General features: G+C 39.5%; 2 protein-coding genes and 1 long non-coding RNA gene across 7 annotated transcripts; 1 reads left to right on the top strand and 2 right to left on the bottom strand.

Annotated features, from left to right (window-relative positions):
- The first annotated feature begins 249 nt into the window (after positions 1–249).
- On the top strand, positions 250–12,970 carry IKZF5 (IKAROS family zinc finger 5). 3 transcript variants are annotated; one of them, XM_020808747.3, is made up of 6 exons: positions 250–378; positions 2,461–2,523; positions 6,429–6,546; positions 9,112–9,275; positions 9,493–9,672; positions 10,434–12,970. In XM_020808747.3, exons 4-6 carry the CDS (start codon positions 9,143–9,145, stop codon positions 11,363–11,365), a joined length of 1,245 nt encoding a protein of 414 aa, XP_020664406.1. In that variant the 5' UTR covers positions 250–378; positions 2,461–2,523; positions 6,429–6,546; positions 9,112–9,142; the 3' UTR covers positions 11,366–12,970. The 3 variants fall into 3 exon arrangements, with proteins under 3 accessions (XP_020664406.1, XP_020664405.1, XP_072851531.1); XM_020808746.3 differs by having other exon boundaries at positions 9,490–9,672; XM_072995430.2 differs by lacking the exons at positions 250–378; positions 2,461–2,523; positions 6,429–6,546 and adding an exon at positions 8,922–8,942 and having other exon boundaries at positions 9,490–9,672.
- On the bottom strand, positions 2,716–4,588 carry LOC140705947 (uncharacterized). Its single transcript, XR_012085583.2, has 2 exons — positions 4,389–4,588; positions 2,716–3,641 (listed from the first exon to the last, which is right to left on the bottom strand). It is a non-coding gene; the product is annotated as an uncharacterized LOC140705947 (long non-coding RNA).
- Positions 12,971–15,238: 2,268 nt separating the features above from the next.
- On the bottom strand, positions 15,239–24,871 carry PSTK (phosphoseryl-tRNA kinase). Of its 3 annotated transcripts, none has more exons than XM_020808749.3 (7): positions 24,733–24,871; positions 23,815–24,272; positions 21,811–22,105; positions 19,717–19,915; positions 18,939–19,014; positions 17,230–17,323; positions 15,239–17,005 (listed from the first exon to the last, which is right to left on the bottom strand). In XM_020808749.3, exons 2-7 carry the CDS (start codon positions 24,034–24,036, stop codon positions 16,803–16,805), a joined length of 1,089 nt encoding a protein of 362 aa, XP_020664408.3. In that variant the 5' UTR covers positions 24,037–24,272; positions 24,733–24,871; the 3' UTR covers positions 15,239–16,802. The 3 variants fall into 3 exon arrangements, with proteins under 3 accessions (XP_020664408.3, XP_020664410.3, XP_078247319.1); XM_020808751.3 differs by having other exon boundaries at positions 24,447–24,822; XM_078391193.1 differs by lacking the exon at positions 24,733–24,871 and having other exon boundaries at positions 23,815–24,687.
- Positions 24,872–25,752: the final 881 nt, after the last annotated feature.

Below are 25,752 nucleotides of genomic sequence, written 5' to 3'. Positions count from 1 at the left end.
AAAAGGGAGTCATTTCTCCCTTTTCCAGCGTCGCCTTAAGATAAAAAATCCAATTCAAAAAAAAATTATGCGATCTCTTCAGGATAGAATCCCTTAGACCTGCATTCGTGGCCGCCAACGTACGGGAGCAGTGCGGCTGCAGTTTGACAACCGGAAATGTCTATGCAAAAGCATTGTGCGCCTTTGGAGCACCTCCGCGTCGTACTCTCCTTGAAGAGCCAAGCGCTGCCCATGGAGCTCTCGCGGGACTTTGGAGGGGGAGGACGTGGGTTACGCCTGGGCTCTGGGAGACACAACAAACATGGAGGCGGCGGCGATGGCGGCGGCGGGAGCAGCTGCGGCGGTTGGGGGTGCCGGTGGCTGCCCGGTGCGGCGGAGGTGAGTCGGGGAGAGGCGGCCGCTTGAAGGGAGGGTTTTTCCTTCGTCCGAGGGGAGGGGACCGGATGGCGTTTCTCGTCGCCCCTTAACTCCTTTGCTTCTCCGCTTTTAAGTTTTAAGGGAGACCCTGGCCGAGAACCTCTTGGGTGGAGGCGGGCAGGGCCGGGACGGGCCAGTGGCGGGGTCGCCCGTGAAGAGGAAAAGACGCGTGTTGGGTCGCTGGTCGCCCTCGGAAGAGGGATCCTGTCGCTCGCCTCCCTCCCCCCCCCCGGGACGGGTGGGCTTTGGGGTCCCGGGTGAGGAGCGTGGCGGCGGCGGCGGCTTATTCTCGGGTCACAGTGGCCGCTTATAATGCCCGAGGAACGGTGAGGGGGAAAAAGCAGCGCTTCTCTCCCCCATCCTTCGGGAAAGGCACGCCTCCCTCCTGCCTCTCAGCCTCCCGACGGCCATCTAGACGGGCTGCCTTCCCGCCAATACTGGCTGTGACTGTGGAGGCCACGAGAGGCGAGGGATGCCTGGAGGGGGGTTTGGGACCTGGAGCCAGAGGCTGACGGTTCGGTTCCCCTCCTGGGCCTCCTTGACGGATCCATAGAAATCCCTTCCCCGCTCTCCAGTTCTAAGATGATGGGGAAGGGTTTTCCAAGCAGCTCCTTGCTTCCCCACAAACACTGGATTTTACTCACTGTCAGAGCGACTGCCGCTAAATGTTTTCGTACTGTTATTGTGGTCCAGAGTCTCTCTTTCTTCCTTGTGGGCTCCAGCTAATAGGGATAGTGAGGGTTAAATGATCCTGGGTGTGGAGGCAGGATGAGAATTCAAGAAAGCGGCACTAGAGAAGAAAAAATAATAATTAATTGTTATTGTTGTTATTGTTGTTATTGTAATAATAATAATAATAATAATAATAATAATAATAATAATAATAATAATAATAATAATAATAATAATAATAATAATAATAATAATAATAAGGAACGGGTGGCATGGGGTGCCCAGGGCAAAAAGGCACAGAGATCGGAAAAGGAGATGGATGAAGGGCTTACTGTAGATAGGTTTGTGTAATGTGGGGAGGGATAGAAAAATATGTGTTTGTAGTCATTTTAAAGTATACATTTTATATAGCTAAATGTAATAGGTGCAACAGGGCAAAGCAGTGGGGAGCTGAGATTATAGGACTTGGTAATCGACACACACAGTATTTCTCATCATATGCCAAATCCCACAAGTAAGAGTGCAACAAGAAAATACAAAGTATTCTTCAAGGCTTTCACTGTGTGTAGGATTGTTGAGTATTTGTAGCTGTGGGATCAGCTTTTTGTCTTTTCAGGAGATTGGGTGATTATGGTGATCAAGGTGGTTTTTTGTTATGGGTGTATTGTTGTGATAAGGGGGGGAGATGATTTTTCACTGTGATTGATGGGTGTTTTTAGCTAGTCTTTTGTGTATAGTGATCACCAGTCCATCAGTCACAGTGGCAGATCATCCCCCCCCTTATTAGAACAAAAGACCCATAACAAAAAACACCCTGATCACAGGAAGCACCCATTACATATCCTGAAAAAAAACAAACCCTGATACCACAGCTAAAAATACTCAACAATCCCACACACTATAACAGAATACAGACAGAATTCTAGCTTCTGTCCTCTGACGATGCCAGCCACGGAGACAGGCAAAATGTCAGGAAGAAAATCTCCAGAACAAGGCCAAACAGCCTGAAAAACCCACAACAACCATCGGGTCCCAGCCGTGAAAGCCTTCGAGAACACATTAAATATTAAACTGCGATTTTATGGCTTTCCTATATTGAGTTATATTGGGAATGTAATTTACAGCTGAAATGGCAAGTACCATGCTCTGCTGATTTAAGACAATATCTAATATTACCAATTCTGAGAATACAGAACGTCATTTCCCTTAAGTGGTTTAAAATGTTTTAATACTACCAGTGTATTGAAATTTTAGATTTTATGTGTAATCTCATATTTAAATGTACAGTACCTGAAGTATATGTGCACAATTTCTTATCAGCATTACATTTTCATTTAGCATGGCAATTTATGTATTTTTTTCCATCTGCAGTGTTCAGCTAATGGAACCCAAGTTAACTTAAACCTTTAAGAAGCTGAAGAGGACACAAAGAAGGTAGGCAGAACTCCCCTTTAAAAACAAAATGTCTTATTGGTCAAGGATAAGGCTAGACCCTACCTAAACCAGGGATGGCCAGGGCTTTTTTTCAGCCTCCCATAGAGCAGTACACACCCTGCATCATGATATATATTCTTTATTGCCATTTAAAGCTATTACAAGCTTCAAGTCTGTTTCATTTTTTAAATATTTTTATTTTCTTTATAAAGGTAGGGTAAGGTAAGGTAAGGGACAGCTGGGATGGGGTACCCTCGGAAGGGGTGGATTTGAACGGATACATTACAGATCAATATTTTTCATAGTAATTCTATACATTTTCTTCTAGTAATAGTTCCACATATCAGAAAGAAATATAAACAGTGAGCGAGAGGGAAAAATCAAATTCAGACAAATATATTATTATTTTGATTATTGAATATGTAACTGATAGACTTTATCAATTCTCATACATTTTCCTTTTATTTCTCATTTCCCAAGGGGTATGTTTCAGTGTCTTGAGATTCCTTCCTTCTCTTTGCTTGTCTTGCGTTGCTTTCAGAATTTTGTCTCTATATGTGGTTTTAATGAATCTAATTTGGATTTCTCTTGAGAGGTGATTTTTTTAAATAAATACTGAGGAAGTTCTTCTGGCCGCATCTATATTCCACTTAATTTCATCCTTCTCACAATCCGCCCAGTCTGATAATAAATTGGTTGTAACTTCTAAGAGGTCTTTTGAGTTTCTAGTACTCAGAATATGTGATGCATTCTTCATCTGGATTTGAGTTCTTGATGTCTCATGTTGGTTTTGTCTTGTTTCAACTTTTCCTAAGTCTTTCTGAAGTTCTCTTACTGTCTTCTCCATTTTCTTTGCTAATCTCACTTTCTTCTGTATTTCTTGATTTTGCTGCGTCACATCCTCTTTCATTTGCCCTGGTTGTAAATTTATATCTTCCTGTTGTTTGGAAAGGTCAGACATTTTAGTTTTCAGGGCTGAAGTATCAGACTTAATTTCATCAAACTCATGAGCTTCTCAAAATATTATTTTCTTAATAAAGTAGACTGAGTTTCTTGCATCAATCTTAGTGGTGTAGTTTCTGGTGCCAGACTTCCTTTCCCCACCTTAGGTTTTGCAGCTGTTTTTGTATTTCCAAAAAGAAAAGAAAAACCCTTTATATAACAGTTCTACAGTATTCTCCACTGATGTCTGCCTTTTTCCCCTCTTCCTTATATAGACTTAAATAACCTAGTACATTAGGGATATGAAAATATGGAAGGATATGAGAGCAACCAACAAACAGATCAAGCAAATAACAAATGGGGATTGCCCAATATACGCTGAATTTAAAAAAAGTCCATGTTATTAATGAAGAGAAACTTTCCTTGACCACTTCCAAACAAGGAGAATATTTCCTGAATATAATAAGTATAGCAAATATTACTCCGCTTCAAGGAAGCTGTTTATGTCTAGATTTGACAAAGAAAAAAAAGAGAGACAAGTCAGCATGTTCAGACTTCTGGGCACCTTTCCAGACTTTGAGTAGAAAAAGATAAGGTGAGATAAAGTGGAAGAGAAACTCCTTGTCTCTTCTAGTGCCACCATGGATTTTCAGGAATTTTAAAATTAAAATAAAAAACTCCCAAGAAACTATTTTTTCAAACTCCTCCCCCAACCATGCTCAGCAAAATATATAAAATCAAGAAGAAACAAAAATAGAATCCAGTCTATTTCCTTTTGTAATCCACATGGATGTTGCTTTGTTTATGAACAGCCTCGATTTTCTACTTTCATCTCTGTATCAGACGTATTGGTTTCTTCAGGCATACACACACACACATATAAACATATAAACATATAAACATAAACAAACATGCATACATACCCTCACCAAAGGCTGCTGAAAGAATTCCACAGTCCAGGGGATAAGAGGGCAGGTGCTTTTATGGATTGAGAATTCGTGGAGAACCAAGAAAAAGAGAGGAGGTGTCAATGGGCAAATTTTCAGCATGGCGGGAGGTGAAGAGCGACGTGCCCCTGGGATCTGTCCTGAGACCGGTGCTTTTCAACCTGTTCATCAGTGACCTGGGGAAAGGGATAAGCAATGAAGTGGCCAAGTTTGCAAATGACATGAAACTTTTCCAGGTAGTGAAGAACAGAAGGGATTGTGAAGAGCTCCAGAAGAATCTCTCTAAACTGGGAGACTCGGCGGAAAAATGGCAAATGTGTTTCAATCTCAGAAAATGTAAAATAATGCACATTGGGGCACAAGAAACTAGGCCTTCTCTGCAGTGGCTCCCTGTCTTTGGAACAATCTCCCCTCTGGGATCCGTTTTGCCCCTTCGCTTGGAATTTTCAAAAACCATCTTAAGACCTGGCTATTTAGACAGGCCTTCCCTCCGGGCACACTTAATTTATCTTTTGTTTCTCTATCTTGAATGATTAACTGCTGTAAATTGCTGTAAAATTGTTATTGTATATCAATTGTTCTATACTTTGCTTGTTGTGAACCGCCCAGAGTAGACAACGTCTAGATGGGCAGCATATAAGTCCAATAAATAAATAAATAAATAAATAAATAAATAAGCATCATGTGGGTGTAGGCACAATCTAAATGATTAGTATTGTGAGGCAGTTCAATAACATTCAATAATGTTCAGCAGGTCTCTAAGTGGGAACTTTGCAGACAGATAGTTCAGCAATTCATCAGGCTAAAAGTCTTGTTTAATTAACTTCTGTGTTCCTTCCCGTACTCTTGAGCTGTTTGCTTCTGAATGCTTTCAGTGTTCAGTCCTACAGCCTACTACTCCCACCTATCTTCATACATCACAATAGATTTCCAAGTGTTCAGCTTAAATGTAGTAATGAAAATAAATTTGCTTATGGTGATGTCTGTAAATCTGGAATATAGTTGTGTATCTGTTCTCCAGCCTTCTGGACTGCGTCAATTTTTCAGACCTGTACGGAGTCCTGCCAAAGAGAATGCCGAACTTCTGGGATGGGGAGGTAGCACCAGGTTCCCCCCACCTTCGCAGATGGCACTTTTCTTCGGATAAATTTTTCTCTCCTGGAAAATTTGATTAGGCTATCTCAAGCCTACAGAACTTCCATCAGCGGTTACAGTGGAGAGAGAAAGCTCTCAATTTGCAACCTCTGTTCATATTGGCCCCGCCTCCCTCCCCTCAGACTTGAAATAGCATTTTTTAGAATGTCAGTTCTGGTTTCTAGAACGGCTGTTAGGGTTGTCAGTAGACATGGAGGTATTCGTGTACAAATATGCATATCCCCGCACAGGTGGTATTAACGAGGGTTCAGCTCCCATAGGGCCAGACAGTCCACTCATCAATCCGATGTGGTCGTGGATGGCGTGATTCTATGAATGGCTCCGCAGCCCGCAATCCGCTTGCCACTCTTTGACATTGCAACAAGTCTTGTCTTCCCACCTCCTGCCAGGAGTGGCGAGTGGATTGTATGCTGCGGAGCCATTTGTAGAATTATGCTGTTTGCGTCCGCGGCAGATTGGTGAGTGGACTGTCCAGCCTTATACGAATACCCCCATCTCTAGTTGTCAGTCCCTCAAAGGCCCAAAACAACCTTCAGATGGTAAAAATAAAGCACCACTTGGGATAATAAAGGGATTTCAATAACACCTCTCATATTTTTTAATCTTTTAAAAAGAAAGATAGGGTAAAAATATTTTAAATAAATAAATGTTTGGGGCAAAATGTATGTTTACCCGTACATATACAAAGAGATGCTACAGCAGACAGAGTCCCCCTTATGAGAAGGACTCCATACATGAATGTCAGTAAATATTTAGAGCATCTTATGATAGGTGGATATGGCATCAAGCTGTTAAAAGTGTTTTTAAACTATGTACATTTTACATTTAAAACAAATATATGTCTTTCTTTTAACTCCACAGATTGTTTGGAAAAGCATTAATAAAAAGATGCATATTTCCATAAATGATGGACCTTACATTTAAAGAATGGATTTTTTATATCTGTTTCAGTTACTTGAAGCTGATTTGGTTCATTAAGGTAAAACATGCTTTTATGTGTCTTTTTAAAGGATTAATTTCTTTCCTCATACATCAGTACACTGTAATGTAGGGATTCTCAATCTGTAGAACTCCAGATGTTTTGGACATTAATCCCAAGCAGGATAACTAACGATCAGGCATTCTGGTAGCTTAAAATCCAAAACAAGTGGAGGACCAAAGGTTGGAAGATCACTACTGTAGCATGTTTGGAGGGGATGCAGAAGAGGACAGAATGCTATTTATTGATTTCATTTATACCCTACTTCTCTGCTATAAAAATAGTGCTCAAAGCAGCTTACAAACTTCTTGAATAAATAAAAATGGATAAAAATCACACTTAGCTGAAAATCATTAAAATCCAACCACACAGAATGCCCTCCTCCATGTACTTCTTTGGTGGTCCTTTGAAACCATCTGTATTTTTAAGAGGGCCTTTCCTGAATATCATAGGCTGTCTTTTAGATAACCAAGTCCCAAGTCATTTATGGATTTAATGGTTAAGACAAACACCATGAATTGGGCTTGGTACAATCATCAATAATCACGATATTGTGTACGAGTTAAGCAACCTGGCTGCTACAATGCTTGTGGGGGAAAACTGGGTTAGTACTGAGAACATTGACAGTTGATAGCGATTCAAGGAGATTGGTTGCATAGGAATTGGCTTTGGACATTATTTGATCTAGTGTCTTCATCCTGTAGTTCAAGTGAACTTTACTGTTCTTCAGATACCTTGTCTGTTATTAATCCAGTATAACTGTAACTCATAAGGGACGTGGTGGTGCTGCGGGTTAAACCGCTGAAGCCTCTGTGCTGCAAGGTCAGAAGACCTGCAGTCGTAAGATCGAATCCACGCAACGGAGTGAGCTCCCATTGCTTGTCCCAGCTCTCGCCAACCTAGTGGTTCGAAAGCTTGCAAAATGCAGAAATGCGAGTAGATAAATAGGTACCACCTTGGTGGGAAGGTAAATGGCGTTTCGTGTCTAGTCATGCTGGCCACGTGACCACAGAGGATTGTCTGCGCACAAACGCTAGCCTATGGGTTGGAAATGGAGATGAGCACCACTGCCTAGAGTCGGACACGACTGGACAAATTGTCAAGGGGAACCTTTACCTTTACTAACTGTAACCCATGCTTAAAAAGTTCAAATGTACAAACCTGCATAGTGGTGATAGTATAGGAAGTCTTTGACCATACTAGTTCTAACTCGTCATTCTTCTTAATTATACTGAGTTTAAACTCTTGATGTACACTCTGTGTTTACAAATCTAAAACTGAGAGCGATTAAATGATTATCTTTGGTACAGAATTAAAACAAAGTCATGCTAGAGGGTTTTCATCCTTTACCAATAGTGCTTCTATAAGCTGGAGACCATGTGGAGATAACAGGAGCCGTAATCACCCTTGCAGTAATGACAAGCACACATAAGTGTCTAAAAATACATGAAAAGTGTATGTTCTAAATAAACCTTATACATGATTAATGTAGCTGAATATGGTGGAAGCATAATAGGCCACCTGCTGCAAGACCAGGAATAAATGAAATCAATTTATGCATGGCAGGACCTTGCAATTTTACTGAAGCAATATAGTTACTATGTGATCTTCTTCAGTGCTTCCTTCTTTTTCCAAGTCATGGAATTTAATTTATGGAGTTTCCTAAACTTTCATATCACCCTGTGCAGTCTGCTCATTCATGGAGGGGTTTTTTTTTTTTTTTTTTTTTTTTTTGGTTTTTGGTTTGTTTGTTTGTTTCTGGTAAAAATGGATGGCTTCTCTGAAGATTGCAACTTTAGAGAAGTCCTGCCCTGCATTTATGTGTAGCAGAGGGACTGCATTTTGCTTTTTGATTATCAAACTGGCTTCTGTTGTCACATCCTTGTATCCACCCTCTACAACCTTCTGTTTTTAAAAATAAATTGTTAAGAGGAGTTGTTCTAATCCATATATTAAATTTTGGTACTGAACAGTGAATGTCTCATACTATACCCTTCAATTTTTCTCCACCTTTAAAAACTTTTTTACAAAAGAGGTAAAAAGTCTTTGGAAGCTTTGTTTAAACTTTTCTTTCTTTTATGGTTATGATAAGAGAATCATGTACTCTAGTCTGCTTGTTGTACTTTATTAGGGTTATAGTCCCTGATTCAAAGACAATTACCAGGGTGATCTACACTTAATATAAAATACTTACCCAAAACGATGTGGAAAGTGACTCCTGAAATGTTCTGATTTATAAAAACTTTCATCTGATAGATTTTTCTTTATGAATTTTATAGGAGATGGAGGTTCTGTTAAGCAGTTGGACACTGAATAGAATTGGGATTCCTATAAACCCAGCTAAATATCTGGCCTACTGTTGTTAGATTCGATATGGGAAAGTGGTTAACTTCAAGGTATACTTCAGAAGTTAATAAGCTGGTCTCCATAAGTCACTTCATTTTTATTAAGTCAGATAATATCCTAATTTCAAGGATTAAAATGCTGCAGTCTCAGTGATAAATCACTGCAGATTGAAATATTGTGTAGCTTGTGTGTGAATCCTAAGTGAGTTTTATTTTTTAGGCCTGCAACATTGTGAAATTGTAGAGTGACTATGGGTGAAAAGAAACCAGAACCTTTGGATTTTGTAAAAGATTTTCAGGAATATTTGACTCAGCAGACTCACCATGTGAACATGATTTCAGGCTCTGTCAGTGGAGACAAAGAGGCAGAAACACTTCCAGGAGGTAGGTTAACTGCAATAGCAGTTGAATCTTTACTTTAAGTTATTAAATGAAATTCTGCATAATTTTTATTCATTTATTAAAAATTTAAAATTGCAACAAAATCTGCGTAATTTCTAGGAAGTCCTCTTTTGGTTCTTTCATAATAATCTGGAACAATTATTGAGGTACAAGTCATTTTTTCAGTATGTTGATATTACTACCTTACTACTTACAGCAGGAACAGAAGGAGATCAAAATGGACTAGATCATCCTTCAGTTGAAGTCTCGCTGGATGAAAATGCAGGAGTATTAGTAGATGGATTTGAAAGAACTTTTGATGGAAAATTAAAGTGTCGGTATTGTAATTATGCTAGTAAAGGAACAGCACGCCTCATAGAACATATCAGAATTCATACAGGTATGATTGATTCTGCAGATTTTTTCTCTACATTGTGTTACTGCATATACCTTTTTACTGTGTCTAACATGTTAACCTCGAGGCAAAATCCAGAGCTGGAGTCCCGAAGGCAGCTCATGTCGCTCTGCCAACTCCTGCGACGTTGCTGGAACCAGTTGTATTGGCTCTTGCCTTTCCATTGGACCATTTCAGCAATGTGGAGAGGGGGGATCTGCTGCTTGGGTAACAGCTTATCCTCCATATTACTTTACCCAGGCTTCATGCTCTGGAGAGGACACTCCTCAATTCAGAGTATGTTACCATAGTCTCTCGAGACTGAAGGATGCCTATATATAATATGCATGACTCACAGCTATCTGCTAATGATTTTTCTCCCTTACATTTCCAGTAACAAGCTTTGTAAGTTTTAGAGTCTTAACACTGAAGCCTAAACTAAGATAATGAAATACGAACCATATTTGATAGCTGATTTCACAGGTTTTATAGTTCTAGAAAGAAGTACACTAGACAGAGTCATGATGATTTTATTGTTGCCCTTGCTAAATTTCTTATATATGTCCACTAACAGTTGTTGAATGTAAGACACAGAGCTTCTTCATTAGATGGTTTTCATCTGGTAAGTATTTTCAAGGGCAGTTCTAGAGACTGCAGTGTTGTTTAATCCAGCTGGTTAACTTTATTTTTAGTTAATCCCTTTTTTCTCATTAAGTTTTTTTGCAATGAGCAATGATTTAAAAAAGCCTTTGCTTTTATTCTTTCAGGTGAAAAGCCACACAGGTGCCACTTATGTCCCTTTGCATCAGCCTATGAACGTCATCTAGAAGCTCACATGCGGTCTCATACTGGTGAAAAACCTTATAAATGTGAATTGTGTTCCTTCCGCTGTAGTGACAGAAGCAACTTGTCTCACCATCGCAGGCGCAAACACAAAATGGTGCCTATAAAGGGTACGAGGCCTTCCCTTAGTAGCAAGAAGATGTGGGGTGTCTTGCAGAAGAAGACCAGTAATTTGGGGTTCAGCCGAAGAGCACTTATTAACTTGAGTCCACCATCCATGGTGGTTCAGAAGCCAGACTACCTTAATGACTTCACTCATGAAATCCCAAACATTCAGACTGAAACATACGAAAGTATGGCAAAACCAACAGAGACTGGTGGATTGCCAAGAGATCCTCAAGATCTTATGGTAGATAATCCTTTAAATCAGCTTTCTACTTTAGCGGGACAGCTCTCTAGTTTGCCCCCTGAAAACCAAAACCCACCCTCACCAGATGTTGTACCATGTCAAGATGAAAAGCCTTTCATGATGCAGCAGCCTACTGCACCAGCTGTTTCAACCAGTATTCCTCAGAACTCATCCCCTACAAGCCCTGATCCTCGTCCTCCACATTCTCAAAGGAACTACAGTCCAATAGCTGGTCCCAGCAGTGACCACAGTGCTCATGCCAGCACCCCAAGTATCAGTAATAGTCAGCCAAGTACTCCAGCACCAACTCTTCCAGTTCAAGACCCTCAACTTCTGCACCACTGCCAGCACTGTGACATGTATTTTGCTGATAATATTCTTTACACTATCCACATGGGATGCCATGGATTTGAGAACCCTTTTCAATGTAACATATGTGGTTGCAAATGTAAAAACAAATATGACTTTGCTTGCCACTTTGCCAGAGGCCAACATAACCAGCATTGATTGAATACAAGTTATGTAATTATTTCATGTATTTGTGTGTGTTTAAGCACATTGCTGTCTGTTTCTTTACTTGCTAATGAGGAGGTCACTTGTCCCTCCTGAGGAATCCACACAGGAATTTTAATATTGGAGGCAAACATCTTCATACTGTCATGAGTTGCTAAGGATATCTTTGTTAGTTGTGGCATTCCTAATCTGGTTCTTAACATGAAGACAAGGTGTGTCGTGCAATTACACTTCTTAAAAGTACAGATGATCAATGAAACAAAACAAGGACTGACCTTACATAATATGGATCTTAGGACCAGCATTTGTCCAAGTGCAGCTTAGTTCCCTAAATTAAGCTGTGTACCAAGTAATCTATAACTTAATTCTGTCTAGTATTATTCACTTAATGTCAAAGCTGTGATTGTCTATAAATGGGTTATCACCAAAACTGATACAAAATATTTTTAAAGCTTAAAAACATAATTAGCATTTATAACAAAGCCTAACATCTACTATAGAAGTAGTTGCAGTGGGGTGGCCTTTAATAAGGTTTATGTGGTAACTAACTGGTGGGATCTAGAAGAATAATGTTAATCAGAGTACAAAACACATCAACTTGTTTTAAAAATATATATTACAAAAAAATAGTGCCTAGTGTTAAATGTCTGTGACTTTTAAAGCTGTGTCCAAAAAGAACACATGAGAGCAATGTTTCTAAAATAGATAATTTATTATAAAACAGTGCATCAGGGCCTCTGTGCCTAGCTTCCAGTGCATTACAAGTAACTTCACTGCCTTTAAATGCTGTTTTACTTTTGCCTTCTTGATAGCTATGTCTTTCTGAGGGAAATGAAGCAGCAAATAGGTTAGAATATTATGAGAAACCATTCAGATTAAGCATGAGTTATTTAAACTATAAACAGCTAATGCATTCTCTTTTGAAAACTATTCTAGTTACATAAATAGTGTGAGAAGGAATATTCTATGCTTTATGGGGTTTTACTAATAGTTCTGGACTTAGCAAAGCAAGAAGTGAATATTAAGACTCATTGACTGCAATGCTACTGCTCAGCATAAGAAAATTCATAACTTGCAGCTGATTTCTGCCAAATAAAAAGTCCCCACTGCAATTCTGGAAGGTACTCATGTATGCCCCAAGCCAGAGTACATGTGTGCCCCTGGGAATCACAGTCGGGACTTGTTATATGTTGGTTAGGAATGGACTGAAAGTTACAAATTTTCTTATGCTAAGCAACATGATTTTAACCACTGATTAATTGCAGTGGATATCATTACAAGAAAGATGGGAGTCAGCTGTCCTGCTTTCTTAAAACTATCTAGCAAATTGAATCAGCACTTTAAACAAACTATGCTAGCAAAAGCGATAATGCTAGCCTACAGCACATGAATCCTTAATTATACAGGGGAAAACACTTATTTTTCAGTGCACTTTTTATTGTATATGTTTTTTATTTCAAGGGAAACAAGACTTTATACTGTTCTCTTGCATAAGTAAATATGCACATATGTATTTCAGATTATTTTAGTGCATTTATTGAATTTACCCCTAATTGCCTTTGTGTGAAGAGTCTATTATACATATTTTCATTTTGAGAATTTTCAGTGGATGAGCACCTTTTTTAATAGTTGTTTCTAAAGGTCAAAATAGAAACATGAGTTAGAAAAGTGAGTGCAGTCCCCTATATAAGATGGTACCTAAATGTTACACGCAGAGAAGTATACTACAAACATTAAGCCTTTTCACCCCACAGCAGTAGCCTGCACTGCTCTCCTGAGAAGGACCAGAAAGACTCAGGGATGCCCTGGGTAGATTGAGTATCTAAAAGTTTTAATACAGCCTTATGGAGAGCAGGTATTTCAACAATTTGACCATAGCATTGCTGATGGTGACCTGATTTGGAGTTTTGTTAGTGCATCATCATCAGTGATAATGTTTGAAATCTCATAGTTTGGACACCTGACACCACCAAAACCCTAAAATAGTAAAAGTGTGAGGTTAGTGGTGTGTATCTAGATAAGCAGCTCAGTCAAACAAACAAAAGCTGCTAATGTGACTGCTGCACCTCCAGTCAAAATGAACTTTTGCCTTTTGTTCAATAGTTTTATTTTTGAATTAGTTTTTCAGAGGGAAAATTTTTCAAAGAAGCTGTGTTGAATGTCCTAAAACAAGTTTTTCATTTTTCCAAAGTACTAGACTTAAAATCAGTGCTTGATATCTTAATATTTTGGGTACTCATTCTGAATTCTGATAGAGGTACTGAAACAATATTAGAATTGCCTTCCACCTCTAAAATGCTGTACCATAGGATTCTAATTTTGCAGCTGTCTAGTGCACTGGCTCTTAACCTTGGGTTACTCAGGAGTTTTGGACTGCAACTCCCAGAAGCCTTCACCACCAGCTATCCTGACTGGGGTTTCTGGGAGTTGCAGTTCAAAAGCATCCGAGTAACAAAGGTTAAGAACCACTGGTCTAATGTATCTACTGCACTGATGTCAGTGGGAAAACATCCCGTTAATTTTTATTGGGACTGGATGCCGTAGAACTTAAAATATACTGTGTATGTTTTAACTGCAGTGCTAGACATGCTGACTTAACCAACACAGCTAAATAAAAGCTGAAGTCAAAAACATACATTCTAACTGGATCATCTTGATATTTTAATACATTAGTTGTGACAGTTTGATTTGCCTAAGATGCTGTACTGCAACAGTCAGCTATTGGTGACAGTGTCATTGTTACAATTTCCTCCTTTTTCAGAAATATGTCAGTTGGCTATGAACCAACAACTATACCACAAGTAGAAAGGCAAATTGACAACACATGTGAGATGAGTGCTTCTAATATGGAAGAGGACTTGCTTACATTATTTTTATTGAAGTACATAAAAAGACCTTAATTCAAGTATCTTCACTTTAATGTGCAGTGGCAAATCTCCACCTCATGTTCCCATACTCAGTCCTAAGCGTAATGGAAGACTCGATGTAGCTGTCTAAAAAAAAGTTTTAAAACATGATCATTCTAATTAGCAATGTATGCACCTCCCATTGCCCTGCCTGGACCCAGAACACTTGACTCACTGGGGGATGTCTTTCATTGGGGCTTCAGTGGTCTGCTTTGGTAGAGCAGCTGGTATCAAATACCTTTGCTCAAATTCCAGTATTTCTAATCCTTCAAATGCCAGAACAAATTTCAGATTCATAGGAGCAAACTGACCAGCCCGACTGTATCTGCTCCAAGAGCATACAAATATTCCTGCCTTGCATTGTTTAGACACTTTCTAAGGCATTGTACAACCCAATGCTAAGTATACTATTGACTTTACTGTTAGCAGTAGAAATTTCAGACAGGATCAGCATATGCTCTCTAGCAGTTGTGGGCTTCCACTTGACAAAAAACATGGTCCTGCAAAGACGATTTTCCACCAATGTTGTTTGCAAAATGTTACTTAAAACATTTTATGAAATCACTGTGGCACTGGTTCTATGTCTTGCATGTTAGCATTTATATACCACCCTTCCCCCCCCCCAAAAAAAGGCTGGTCAAAACACTTCATTTGTTAATTTAATTTGCATCAAAGTATAGGAGAACTGCCACAAGCAGATTTACCAGTCAGTTCTAAAATCAGCAAAATCTCAAGTGCTCTACTAATGTTTTAGCACATTTGGTTTAAGTTATGCCACCCAAGGCTTGTGTCAATTTTCTTCACATGAATTCAGTATGCCAGCTTGACCTACTTATTCTTGAATTTTCAAGCAGCACAATAGGGATTTTTTGCCTTATGTTGTTTTTAAGAATTTAAAGCCCTCTACTATCTGCAGATACTAACTGTTGTACATTGAATATTTAACACCAAATGAGACTAGTTATAAAAACATCAAACTTTAATACTGAACAGAGAAGGACTACATGCACAATGGGAGACAGCCAAAGCAAAGCTTTTTTAAACATTACTACTGTAATTTCAAAAGTGTTCTAGGCCACTTGAAAAAATTTCACTTAGATGAGTTGTGTCTTCAAAAGATTCTTTACTATGCGGTCCATCTTGATTCTATTTATTGTGATGACACTGCTAGACAGAAAGCATTCAGTCTTGGCCCCTTATGCCACATGTTAATTTTTTGAGCAAGGAAATGTAATTCAGCCAACCTTAGCACATTTTCCAATTTATCTGAACACCTTTAACAATTGTAGCCAAGAGTTTTTCTGCTAAAAAGCCATTCCGTTTTGTGCATTTCTTTGTGACCATTTATTGTTTGTGTGTTTCAAACCCATGCCACTATCTATTCCAGTGTTCAGAACTTATGTTGCATAGTGGGAATGAAAATTGGAACCAGAAAGATTTTATATAATGCTGTTGTATCCAGAAAGGAAAATTAAACTTTTGGCTGACCATTAAGACCATTGAACTTGATGATACTTGCTGGGTACATATGAAAAAAGACTGTGTTGTCAAGCATTCCACAATAGGAACTACACTAAACCAAATGTCTCCTGGGGAACTTTATGCAAGTAAAAGTACACTAGTGTCATCAAACACCAGATCATCTCTTCTATGTTTCATTTGTACAGTAGGACCCCAATATCTGCTGGGAATTGGTTCAAAACCCCTGTGGATATATAACCACTAGCTATATATTATGGTAAAAAGGGGAAAAATATTTTGACATGCATTACCAGCACTGACCACTACAGAGTGCCAGAAACCATGCAATGTATTCTTCACTAACAAGTATTCATAGCACAGTCTCTACCTCCATCCAGTGGCCTGTTCTGATAATACACATGAAAACATTTTTTTCTGGATTTTTTTTCTTTTAATATTTTCAGACTAGATAAGAGAAACCATGGATATGGGGGTCCTCCTGTATGCTAAATGCCAAGGTTAGAGGAGAGAAGGCAGAACAGCAAAATATATTAGCCTCAAACAAGAGTCCCCTAGAACCTCTCTCTGAACCAGCCTCTTCAAAGGCCATAGCCAATGTCAAACGGCCCCCAAATCAATCACAAACAATCCAGAAAACCACCATCCTTAAAGGTTTTGAAACATGTTAAAAAGCCATGTCTTATTCAGGGACAGAGTAGGCCAGGGTGTACGTGTGCTTCTGCACAGCACTAATGTGCATGCTGCTGTTTGGCTGCATGTGAGTTAAGGACCTGGTTTTATCAACATTTGATGCTACAGGTAAGATACATTGCAATTTTTGAGGAGGCTTTTATTTACAGCCATATTGAGGCTGAGAAACCACAGATCAGGAAGATGTCAATTACGAGCAGTCTCTTTCCTATGAATAGCACGGAAAATGTCAAATCCTAGTTTCTACACATCCTTCAGGGTAACCCTCCTACAAAGCAACACAATGCCTGGAGCAAATGGCTAAGTTCTTGATAGAATCCACCCTTCTCTGCTTTGCCAAACACAGAAAAATACTACTGTTTATTTACATACTTCTTAACAACAACATCTGCCTGCTGGCTGAATAACAATGCCACATTTACATTAAAAATGTTATTTTGTAGACAAGACTGATTTTTCTCATTGGACTTGTGTCGTAAATCTTCCAAAAATGCTGCTTTCAGCCTGTTTAGTTCTGTGGCAAAGCTCTTCATTTCATGGGGGGAAAGGTTATAGTCTGCAAAAACAAAAAGCAAAATTAAGCTTTATAGCCTCTGAAATTTGAAAGGATGGCTGTCATCCAAAGGGGCAAGAAAATCAACCGAAACAATATTACAGTAGGCTGTGTGTCTGGGAACGATGCATATTTGGAATGTAAACCCATTCAAAGCCACCTTGAGCAAAAAACAAAAAAAAAAACCCAACACCAAAAACCACAACATCTTGCTGAACATAACATACCTTTAGCATTCTGCATTATTTGAGACACAATTCTCCTGATGCCCTGGTCAGCTTGATGAAGAACACTGGCTGCACAAATAGCACGATCCATCTCCTACCCAAGATCAACAAAGTTACAAAATCGTTACATAATTTTGTCCAAAAAGATGGATTCAGACATGATGGCACTCCATGATTTCTGTTATGAGCAGCAGTTGGCTTTAGGCTCATGTGCTCGCTTCTCCCTTGAACAAGGGAAGGAGAGCCAAAGCTACCCATCCTGTTTAATGATTTGGAATCTTGGTATGTGGAAAAAACTTCTGGCAGACTTAAGCTGCTTAAATAAAAGCAAATTTTAACTTTCTATGAATTTAGCTAAGAACTTTCACATCTCTTCTTTGGCAGAGAAGAAAATGTCATGAATAGAGTTCCACAAACTATGAAACTAACATGCCTTTCCACTAACCTGCAAGTCAGAGCACAAATACCTCTGAATACGCACACAGTACGTTTGCCTCAGTAGGTGAATTACCCTTTACTACAAGGCTAAGGAAAGAGCTCAGATGGCATTCTGCCCTATAAGAACCACAGTCTACTACAAGCATTTTACTCAGAATTAAATGACATAACAAACATGCTTACAAAATGGTAGCCTTTTTCAGAAGGACCAGAATCCTCAAGAAGTGTCAAAAGCCACAGAGGGCCTATTAAAATAATATGAGCATATATATATTTAAAACCCTAGCACCTCAATGGCAGCCAGAATTTCATCCTAGGAGACAAGATAAATGTTCCTTAGCTGAGATGCAATTGCTAAAATTGTCTTCCTTTTATTAGCCACTCACTAGGGGGAGAGTTCAGAGTTCAGATAAATGATCTGAACCACTGAAAAGCTTTACATGGGGCAGGATGCTGCTAAAATACTAATATGAACACTACCATTAAGAAGGTGTGGTACAGGATTTCTGGAGGGAGCATTTTTAAAGCTAGATCTGCCTTTTGTCATAGTGCTATACTCAGACTATCATGAAATACCACAAAGGGTATGTCAGCTACTTGTTTTCAGTGAAGCTGCTAATACACCATAAAAACAATCATAATGTTTTCAGTGCTCTTGAACTTTGCCAGTGGCATTTAAAATCAGTAACTGAAATATATCCCAGGCAGTTTAATCTCATAATTTAAAATAATAATTATTTCAACAGCAATATATTTTATTTATTTATTTATTTATTTGATTTATACCCCACCCATCTGGCCTATAAGGCCACTCTAGGCAGCTTCCAATATAATATAAACAATAAAATAAATTTATAGTTTTAACCATTTCAGTTTTTCAGCTGTTCTACAGAATATAGTCCAGGGAACTAACAGATTCAGTGAAATATGATGGAAATAGAAAGTGGTTCTCTATGAACGGCTATAGTCTGCTTGTATTTTGCTGGCAATTTTCTAAATGAAACTGGCAATTTTCTACAATACAGTCATCAATTTTATGGTCTATAAATCTCTGGGAACAGAAACCAAATAAATGAAGTGGATGAGAGATATATGTATTGAAAACGTTTTGCTCCTGGGGATGCAATAGAGTGAGTTAACTCTTCAACTCTAGAAGATCAGCAGCAGGTCAAATGCCAGGTGTGAAATGAGCGTCCTCAAATTGCCTGTACACCCTCTTGTGCAACTTCAACACTATCAAATGTACTAGTTATATAGTCTCCCCATATTACCTTTGCTTCCATATTCTCTTCTAGGGGTTTCACCGGATGTTCCAGAGCAGTAGATAAGAGATCAAGCACCTGAAAACTGAATGTAAAAAATTACAACCAAAACTATTTAAAAGAAATGCTCCTGAGTTGAAACTGGAAGATAAATAACAGATCAGAATCACTCGCCAAAGGAGGCAACGCAAATCCAAGTGATAAAACACTTAAAGAATATAGCTTAGACTGCAGAGCCCAAGAACAGAATGATTAAATTGAGATGTTATAGTTCAAAATACAATTCAGCTATCAACAACAGCTTTATGCATTTTTGTCAAGCACTCTCCCTTTCCCTCATTCTCAAAAATTGTTTTGGTAACAATAACTCTCACACGGCTTTTGCTAGATTTTTTTTAAAAGGGGGGGCAGAACATTTGAGATGTTGTCATACACTCTACAAGTTTCTTTCTTCTGATTAACCTTCCTTCTTCTGTTACAAACCCCCTGTCTCAAGCAACAGGAGAAAAAAAGCACAACCAGCTACGGTTATTTCCAGTTGGGCTTAACTCTCACCTAACTCTCAGACACAAAGAGATGTTTACTGCTTACAACTTGAGAGTAAAAAGAGACAAAACACAAGGAAAGGGGGTGATGTTGCCAAGTATTTGTTCTGTGCTGTTGTGAGGTGCACAAGATCAATACTTTAAAAGCTGCATAAATTTACAGCTTGCATCAGCTCCACTACACACATGGAAGTCCAAGTAACCCCCGTTAATTAAATAACTGATTCCATTTCATTACATACTTATCTGCTAATGAATATTCTGCACTCTTCAGAATGAGACTATTTCGCTCCCATGCATATTTCTCAGGATTTGGACATTCCATTTTCTGTACCATTGCACATATAGTTTCTTCAGGTAATGGACATTTTCTCTGACTGTTTCTCTGCATACAAACTTCAACCTGACAATCCAGGAACAACTGACAGAAACCCAGTGTGTCTTTAAAAAAGAAAAGAAAAGAAAAACCATCTATGTATAAAAGATGGCCATTTTAAACATACCAGTGACATAACAGATACAGAAACTCCACATAAATTAAAAGCCATGGGGTGAGACTAAGAGTAAGAACAATTAAGAACTTGGCAGATATAGTTAGAACAACTGCTCACCTATTAGAAGTCATTTTATTTATTTATTTACAAGATTTTTAGCCACACCATTACCAGTGGTCTCTGAGCAGTGTACAACAATATTAAAACTTTAAAAACATATCATAGCATTCTTCCCCAAGCATAATTTTATTTGTATGGATAACAAAATATTTTAAATTGGTATTCCATCACTACTTCTTAACAAAGTTTTCAATGTAACAAATTTTTAAAACTCTGCATAAAAAGGTAGCAATAAAATAGCAACAGTATCAAGAGAAAACAAAACTTCAAAGAAGACTGAAAAAATAAGAAAGGTTGCTTGAGCAGGTTGATATGGAGGAATATGGGTTTGTTCAGGGTGTTCCAGATAGCAAACGGAACTCTGCAACATTCCTTGAAAGATACCTGTGTGTGTGCTGATCTGGTATCTGTTCCCAATTAGCAGCCCTGCAGCTGTATTTTGGACAAGCTGCATTCTCCAAATTTCATTCAAATAGCAGACCTACACATGAAACACTGCACTAAGCTAAACTGAAGGTTACAACATCATGGATAACTATAGCCGAGCTATTCTTGTCCAGAAAGAGTGGTCACCTTGTAAAAGACATCCTTCACCACACAAGCAACCTGTGCTTCCAGTGACAAGTTCAATGAACAACTGCTAACAAGCTGTGAACTTAATAGTTTGGGGAGAGTGCAAGTCCTTGTAAACAGTCTGGATATCTTCCTAGTACAAACTGCCTACTAGTGCCTCTATTTTTTCATGACTAAGAACAGACATCAGTTTAGGACTTTTGTTGTCTCACTAGAATTTACTTGTACAGAGAGCTAGAGTTGGGTGTTACCTGTATTCAGACATATAACTTCAGAACTGTAGATAGCATCACTTAGTATAGGCATTTCTCTCCTGGGAGTTGTCAAATTGGTTTCTATGCTCAAACCACAGCACTTAAGAGTCACAGAGCAAAGTTCCGGCTTCATCATCAATATGAAAAGCAGTCAATGGTTCTCAAGTTAGTTGAAATTCAGTAACAAAGTTATACTACATACATCTGGTGACATCATCAGCCACAGCTGTATTTTGTTAATGAAAAGTTTCCTATCTTCTCTTTCCAAGGTTCCTAGGCTCCCGTAGGTTTATATTGTTGCTGGGGAAGTCTTTGAGAACAGTAGGATCAGGGGACATTAAATGTCTGAAAGTCCCACAAGAGGATCACCAGCAGAATTTTTTGGACATTTAAGAGTCTCCATGCCCCAGTCACTGTCCGCAAAGGCTTCCTCGGGACCAAAGGGATCCCGGAAGCTAGAGGGCAGGGGGAGAAACAGGAAACTTACTAAGAAAATATAACCATGGGTGATGACATCACAAGGCTTATGCAGCATAACTTTACTGGGTTTCAGCCACTACCTACTAATGTTGTCATGGTATAGACTTCCTGTGTGATACTTTGGTGTCCATGGCCAAATGGAGCCATGAAGGGTTGCATAGGGCAGTGGTCCCCAACCTTGGGCCTCCAAATGTTCTTGGACTACAACTCCCAGAAACCTTCACCATCACATTTGCTGGCCAGGATTTCTGGGAGTTGAAGTCCAAGAACATCTGGAGGCCCAAGGCTAGGGACCACGGGCATAGGAGATACAAAGAAAGGATTCTGCCTGCTTAGATGTAGCTTCTCAGGTATTGGTTTACACTGCTGAATCACAGGGTTGAGCTGCCAATTTAAAATATAAAATCAAACTTACATCGCCGAGCTAACTGGTACACTTCATACCTCATACTCCGATAATAAAAATTGTCATCTAGAATAAAATATATTGGTGCGAGAGAGGGGGAATCTATTAAATATTGACAGGATGCAGAGTCTTCTTTTCCTGTAGATATTAATCCTTGCTCTTTCAAACTGCAGACAAAGCTTTTCCATGTTGTTTCAGTTCTGCTTGGAGGAGGAGAATAATAATGGCATCCTGCAATAAGTGCCTGAAGGAAGTGTTCAAGGTACAACAATAACTCATGTCGATGCAACCTCCAGCGAGAGATCTATGAAGGAAAAGGAAAATTATTTACGGTTAGTTTACAAGATTTTTGACTGCAGTCTGAAAGTGAATCAACAATGGGCATTTTGACTTCTCAGCATAAAATGAATAGCATTTGTCTTCCTCACATCTTAGAAATTCCGAACATCAGTTACATATTTTCCTGTGCACAATCCAATCATTCCACTGTCACAAAAAATTCCACATTCCTATATTTTGCTGAAAACCCCTAATGTACCAAAATTATTCTACTACTTGCCATCCCCAAAGTGCACAGAAATATTTGATTTTGATGCAAAACACTAACATAACTATGTTAGAATTTATATTCAGCCTTAATATCAGTGTAGTGTTGAATTCAAGATAGGGAGTGATGTTAGTCCATTGCAACAAAAACCATTAAGAGTTCTGTGAGGATCTAAAGGGAAACTTTTTTCAGAAGCATACTATTGTAGGCACTAGAGCAGTGGTTCTGCAATTCCCAGAAATCCTGTCCAGCACAGCTAATGGTGAGGGCTTCTGGGAATTTTAGTCCAAAAACACCTGTGGACCCCAGGCAGGGAACCACTGGATTAGAATGGTTAAAAAGTCATTCCACACAACCTTATGTCACAATAAACTATCAGAAAATCTTACAGCTACAGAAATAGGGAAGAGTTAATACTTATCTCCTATCACTTGCAATGACAGATGCCTATACTAGAGTAGTAGCTGTGGAAATCATAGCTCTCAAAACATTAGGGGTTATTTATATATCACTTTTTTATGTATCACCAGTGAACATTATATTAAAATGGATGCAAAAGACAATCCTACTGTAACTTGTGAACAAGCACTAAAATAGTGATCAAAACTATAGCTCAGTAAAATTAGAAAAAACATCCCCAGTAGTTTAATAACACTACTAGTAGTTTTCAATCAATATATTTTAAAATATGCAATTACTGTTTTACTTACACATTATGAAAAATATGGGGTTCGTTTTTAAAAAGGCGACTTTTTCCCATATTTTATTTTTGCACTAATAAATCAAACATTTCACAAAAAATCAGTTTGCATAAACTAATTTTCAAGGAAAAAAAAGAATCACAGAAACCTTCCGTTAGGAGACTGAAATAAGGTCAACTTAACCCAAAAAGGTTTAATACACAAAGGATCAGCAAATATGCCTTCCTAGCATACAGATTTATGAAGACATTAACAGTTTAACACACCTGGAGAGTGTTTATTCTAAGTAACCCTCACAGCTAATTTTTGCCAGAATCCTATTGTTTAGTTATGATGGGTTTAGTACAACAGTGTAAATTGCTGCTAGTCAACAAATTGCCACTTGACTGCACACCAATTATCAGAGTTGGCACAAAATAGGGAATGACAAGTTACTTGTTAACTGCGAGAAGTCTGCCGCTACATTTTATGGCACTGCACTTATGCTAGAATAACTAAGCAACAGAATTCTTGCCTCTAAAGGGAAAAGTATAGGATTATCTTCCTAAATTTGTCTGTAAGAACTCAAAACAAACAAACAAACAAAAAACCTGACACCAGCAGTGATCACAATGTTAAACTTAGTGATTGAGATGTGGGTCCATGCATCATTTACTGCTTGTTCAGTATTTACTTTCTGTCAATTTACTGGATTAGCATTGAATAAACCAGTGGCCAGGCAGAGAATTTTCGCTTATCAGTAAGAAAGACAAGGAAACTACTGACCAAAGGCTGTTGTGCTTCTGGTTCCAAGGTGTCCTCTGTTTGACTGAAGGCTTCCACTGGAATGAGGTCATCATAAGAAAGAAGGACACACTGCCATCCCTTGCACTTCCTTAAGGAGTGGCTTAAGGCCTGAGCCACAGTTGTTTTACCCGCTGCTGGTAAACCACAAAGCAGACACAATCCCATCTGGTGATCTTTGTCCTTCTGTTCTTGTTGTGCCATTTGGGCTTGAGTTTTTCTGGAGCATTCACTTCTGTGAGAAAAAGGAACTGTCAGCACAACCTCAGTATCTTCTGCCCACAGCACTGTGCTTGCCGATTTAGGGTTGTGCTGTAGTTACATTCTCTCTTCTGATCAGAGACACAGAGCAGTAAAACAGTTTGCCAGGACACCAAGTTTCCTGCCAGCTTTTCATGACATGGTTTTCCTTACTAGAAGGCAAGAAGTGGCAGCTGTTCCTAGAAAGCAAAGGAGAAATCCACAGCTGCATTACTGGGAAGGAAAATCGAAAAAGAAAAAGATGAGAAAAGAGTAAAGACATATATTATTAGAACTCAAAGAAGAAATGCAAACTGCCGACTGTCAAACTCATCGTTAATTAATGGTCGTTGTATTCATAGAGATGGAATTACCTATTTACAGACGAAATAATAAAAGAGTTATCCAAATGCATGCATGTATGCAGGCATGCATGAATAAATAAATAAAAGTTACGATTTCCAAGGTTCATCCGCCTCCCTCCAGTCCCTTCCCGACTTGCAAAGATGTTAAGGAATTCCTTTACGAAAACAAAAGGAGCATTAAAAAAAAAAAGAAATAAAGTAATTAAATAAAGAAGGCAAAAACGTGGTGGCCCCTGAAAGACTAAGGGCTATATTCTAATGCAAGCTTTCGTGGACGAAGCCCACTTCTTCAGACCTCCTTCCCACGAGAATGCTTTCCGGGACCGCGCTCCATTCAAGACGGTAGGAAGGCGGGCCCCATGGAAGGCCATGCCCTGCAAGAGGGACCTTGCTGGGCTCCAAACGTTGCCAGGGAAGCCCCAGCGGGAGCCCGAATTCTCCGGGAGAGCCCCGCCCCCCTCAGAGCCGCAGCGCCCCCAATGCGAGTACGCCCCGCCCCTGGCCCCCGCCCCTCCCATGCCTCCGTTCTCGCCGCAGGATTCCTTCGCTCGCGTCCCCGCCCTGGACGCTCGGCCCCACTCACCTCAACCCTGACGAGACCAGCCCATCTCGCCCGAGCAAACTTCGCGATAACCTGGAAATCCCATCTAGCGCGGGACTCGCCTCGCGAGACTGAAGTGAGGCGGTGGGGAGTGGTTTGGGTTGTGGTTCTTTCCCTCATGTCAGCCGCCAAAAGGAAACGTGGTGGGGTCCGAAGGGAGAAAAGCAGCAGGGATGGCGGTCAAAAACGGGCAGAGCGGGGAACAATTCCTGGCGGCGGACGAGCGGCTGTGTAAAAGGAATGGCCTGGCCGCATCCGTATTGCAGCTGAAGAGAGTTTTTGGGTGACTGGCTTGGTTTCATTCGGGGACAGGTTTTCATATCCCGGTTGTGGCCAGGTGGCAAGCCTGTGAGGTAATGGCCTCCAAAAAAGTCCACCTGACACTAATGGCCCTGCTCAGATCTCGCAGACTCAAAAGCCGTGGCTTTCTTTATGAAATCAACCCATGTCGTGGAAGGCCTTCGTCTTTTGTCAGAGTCTAACTATCCGAGCCTCCCCATCCCATCCTTGGCGTTCCTGGGGAACTTCTCTGCCCCCTGAACTCTTAACCGTGGGATACTCTGGTTTCTGTTCAGATCGTACAAATCTTTTGCCTTTTACTAGAGATGAACGACATCTTTAAAGCTGAAAGTTACGAGGATTGACTCTTAAAAATTGTAATCAGTCAAGCATCAGTAACCGTCCCCGTCCTAAAACAAATATGCTTTCTTTAGG

This window comes from Pogona vitticeps, chromosome 3 (genome assembly GCF_051106095.1).
Source record: "Pogona vitticeps strain Pit_001003342236 chromosome 3, PviZW2.1, whole genome shotgun sequence".
NCBI classification, from domain to species: Eukaryota; Metazoa; Chordata; class Lepidosauria; order Squamata; family Agamidae; genus Pogona; species Pogona vitticeps.
The sequence above is the reverse complement of the archived record's forward strand: the minus strand, read 5'-3'. Positions and strand labels throughout refer to the sequence as shown.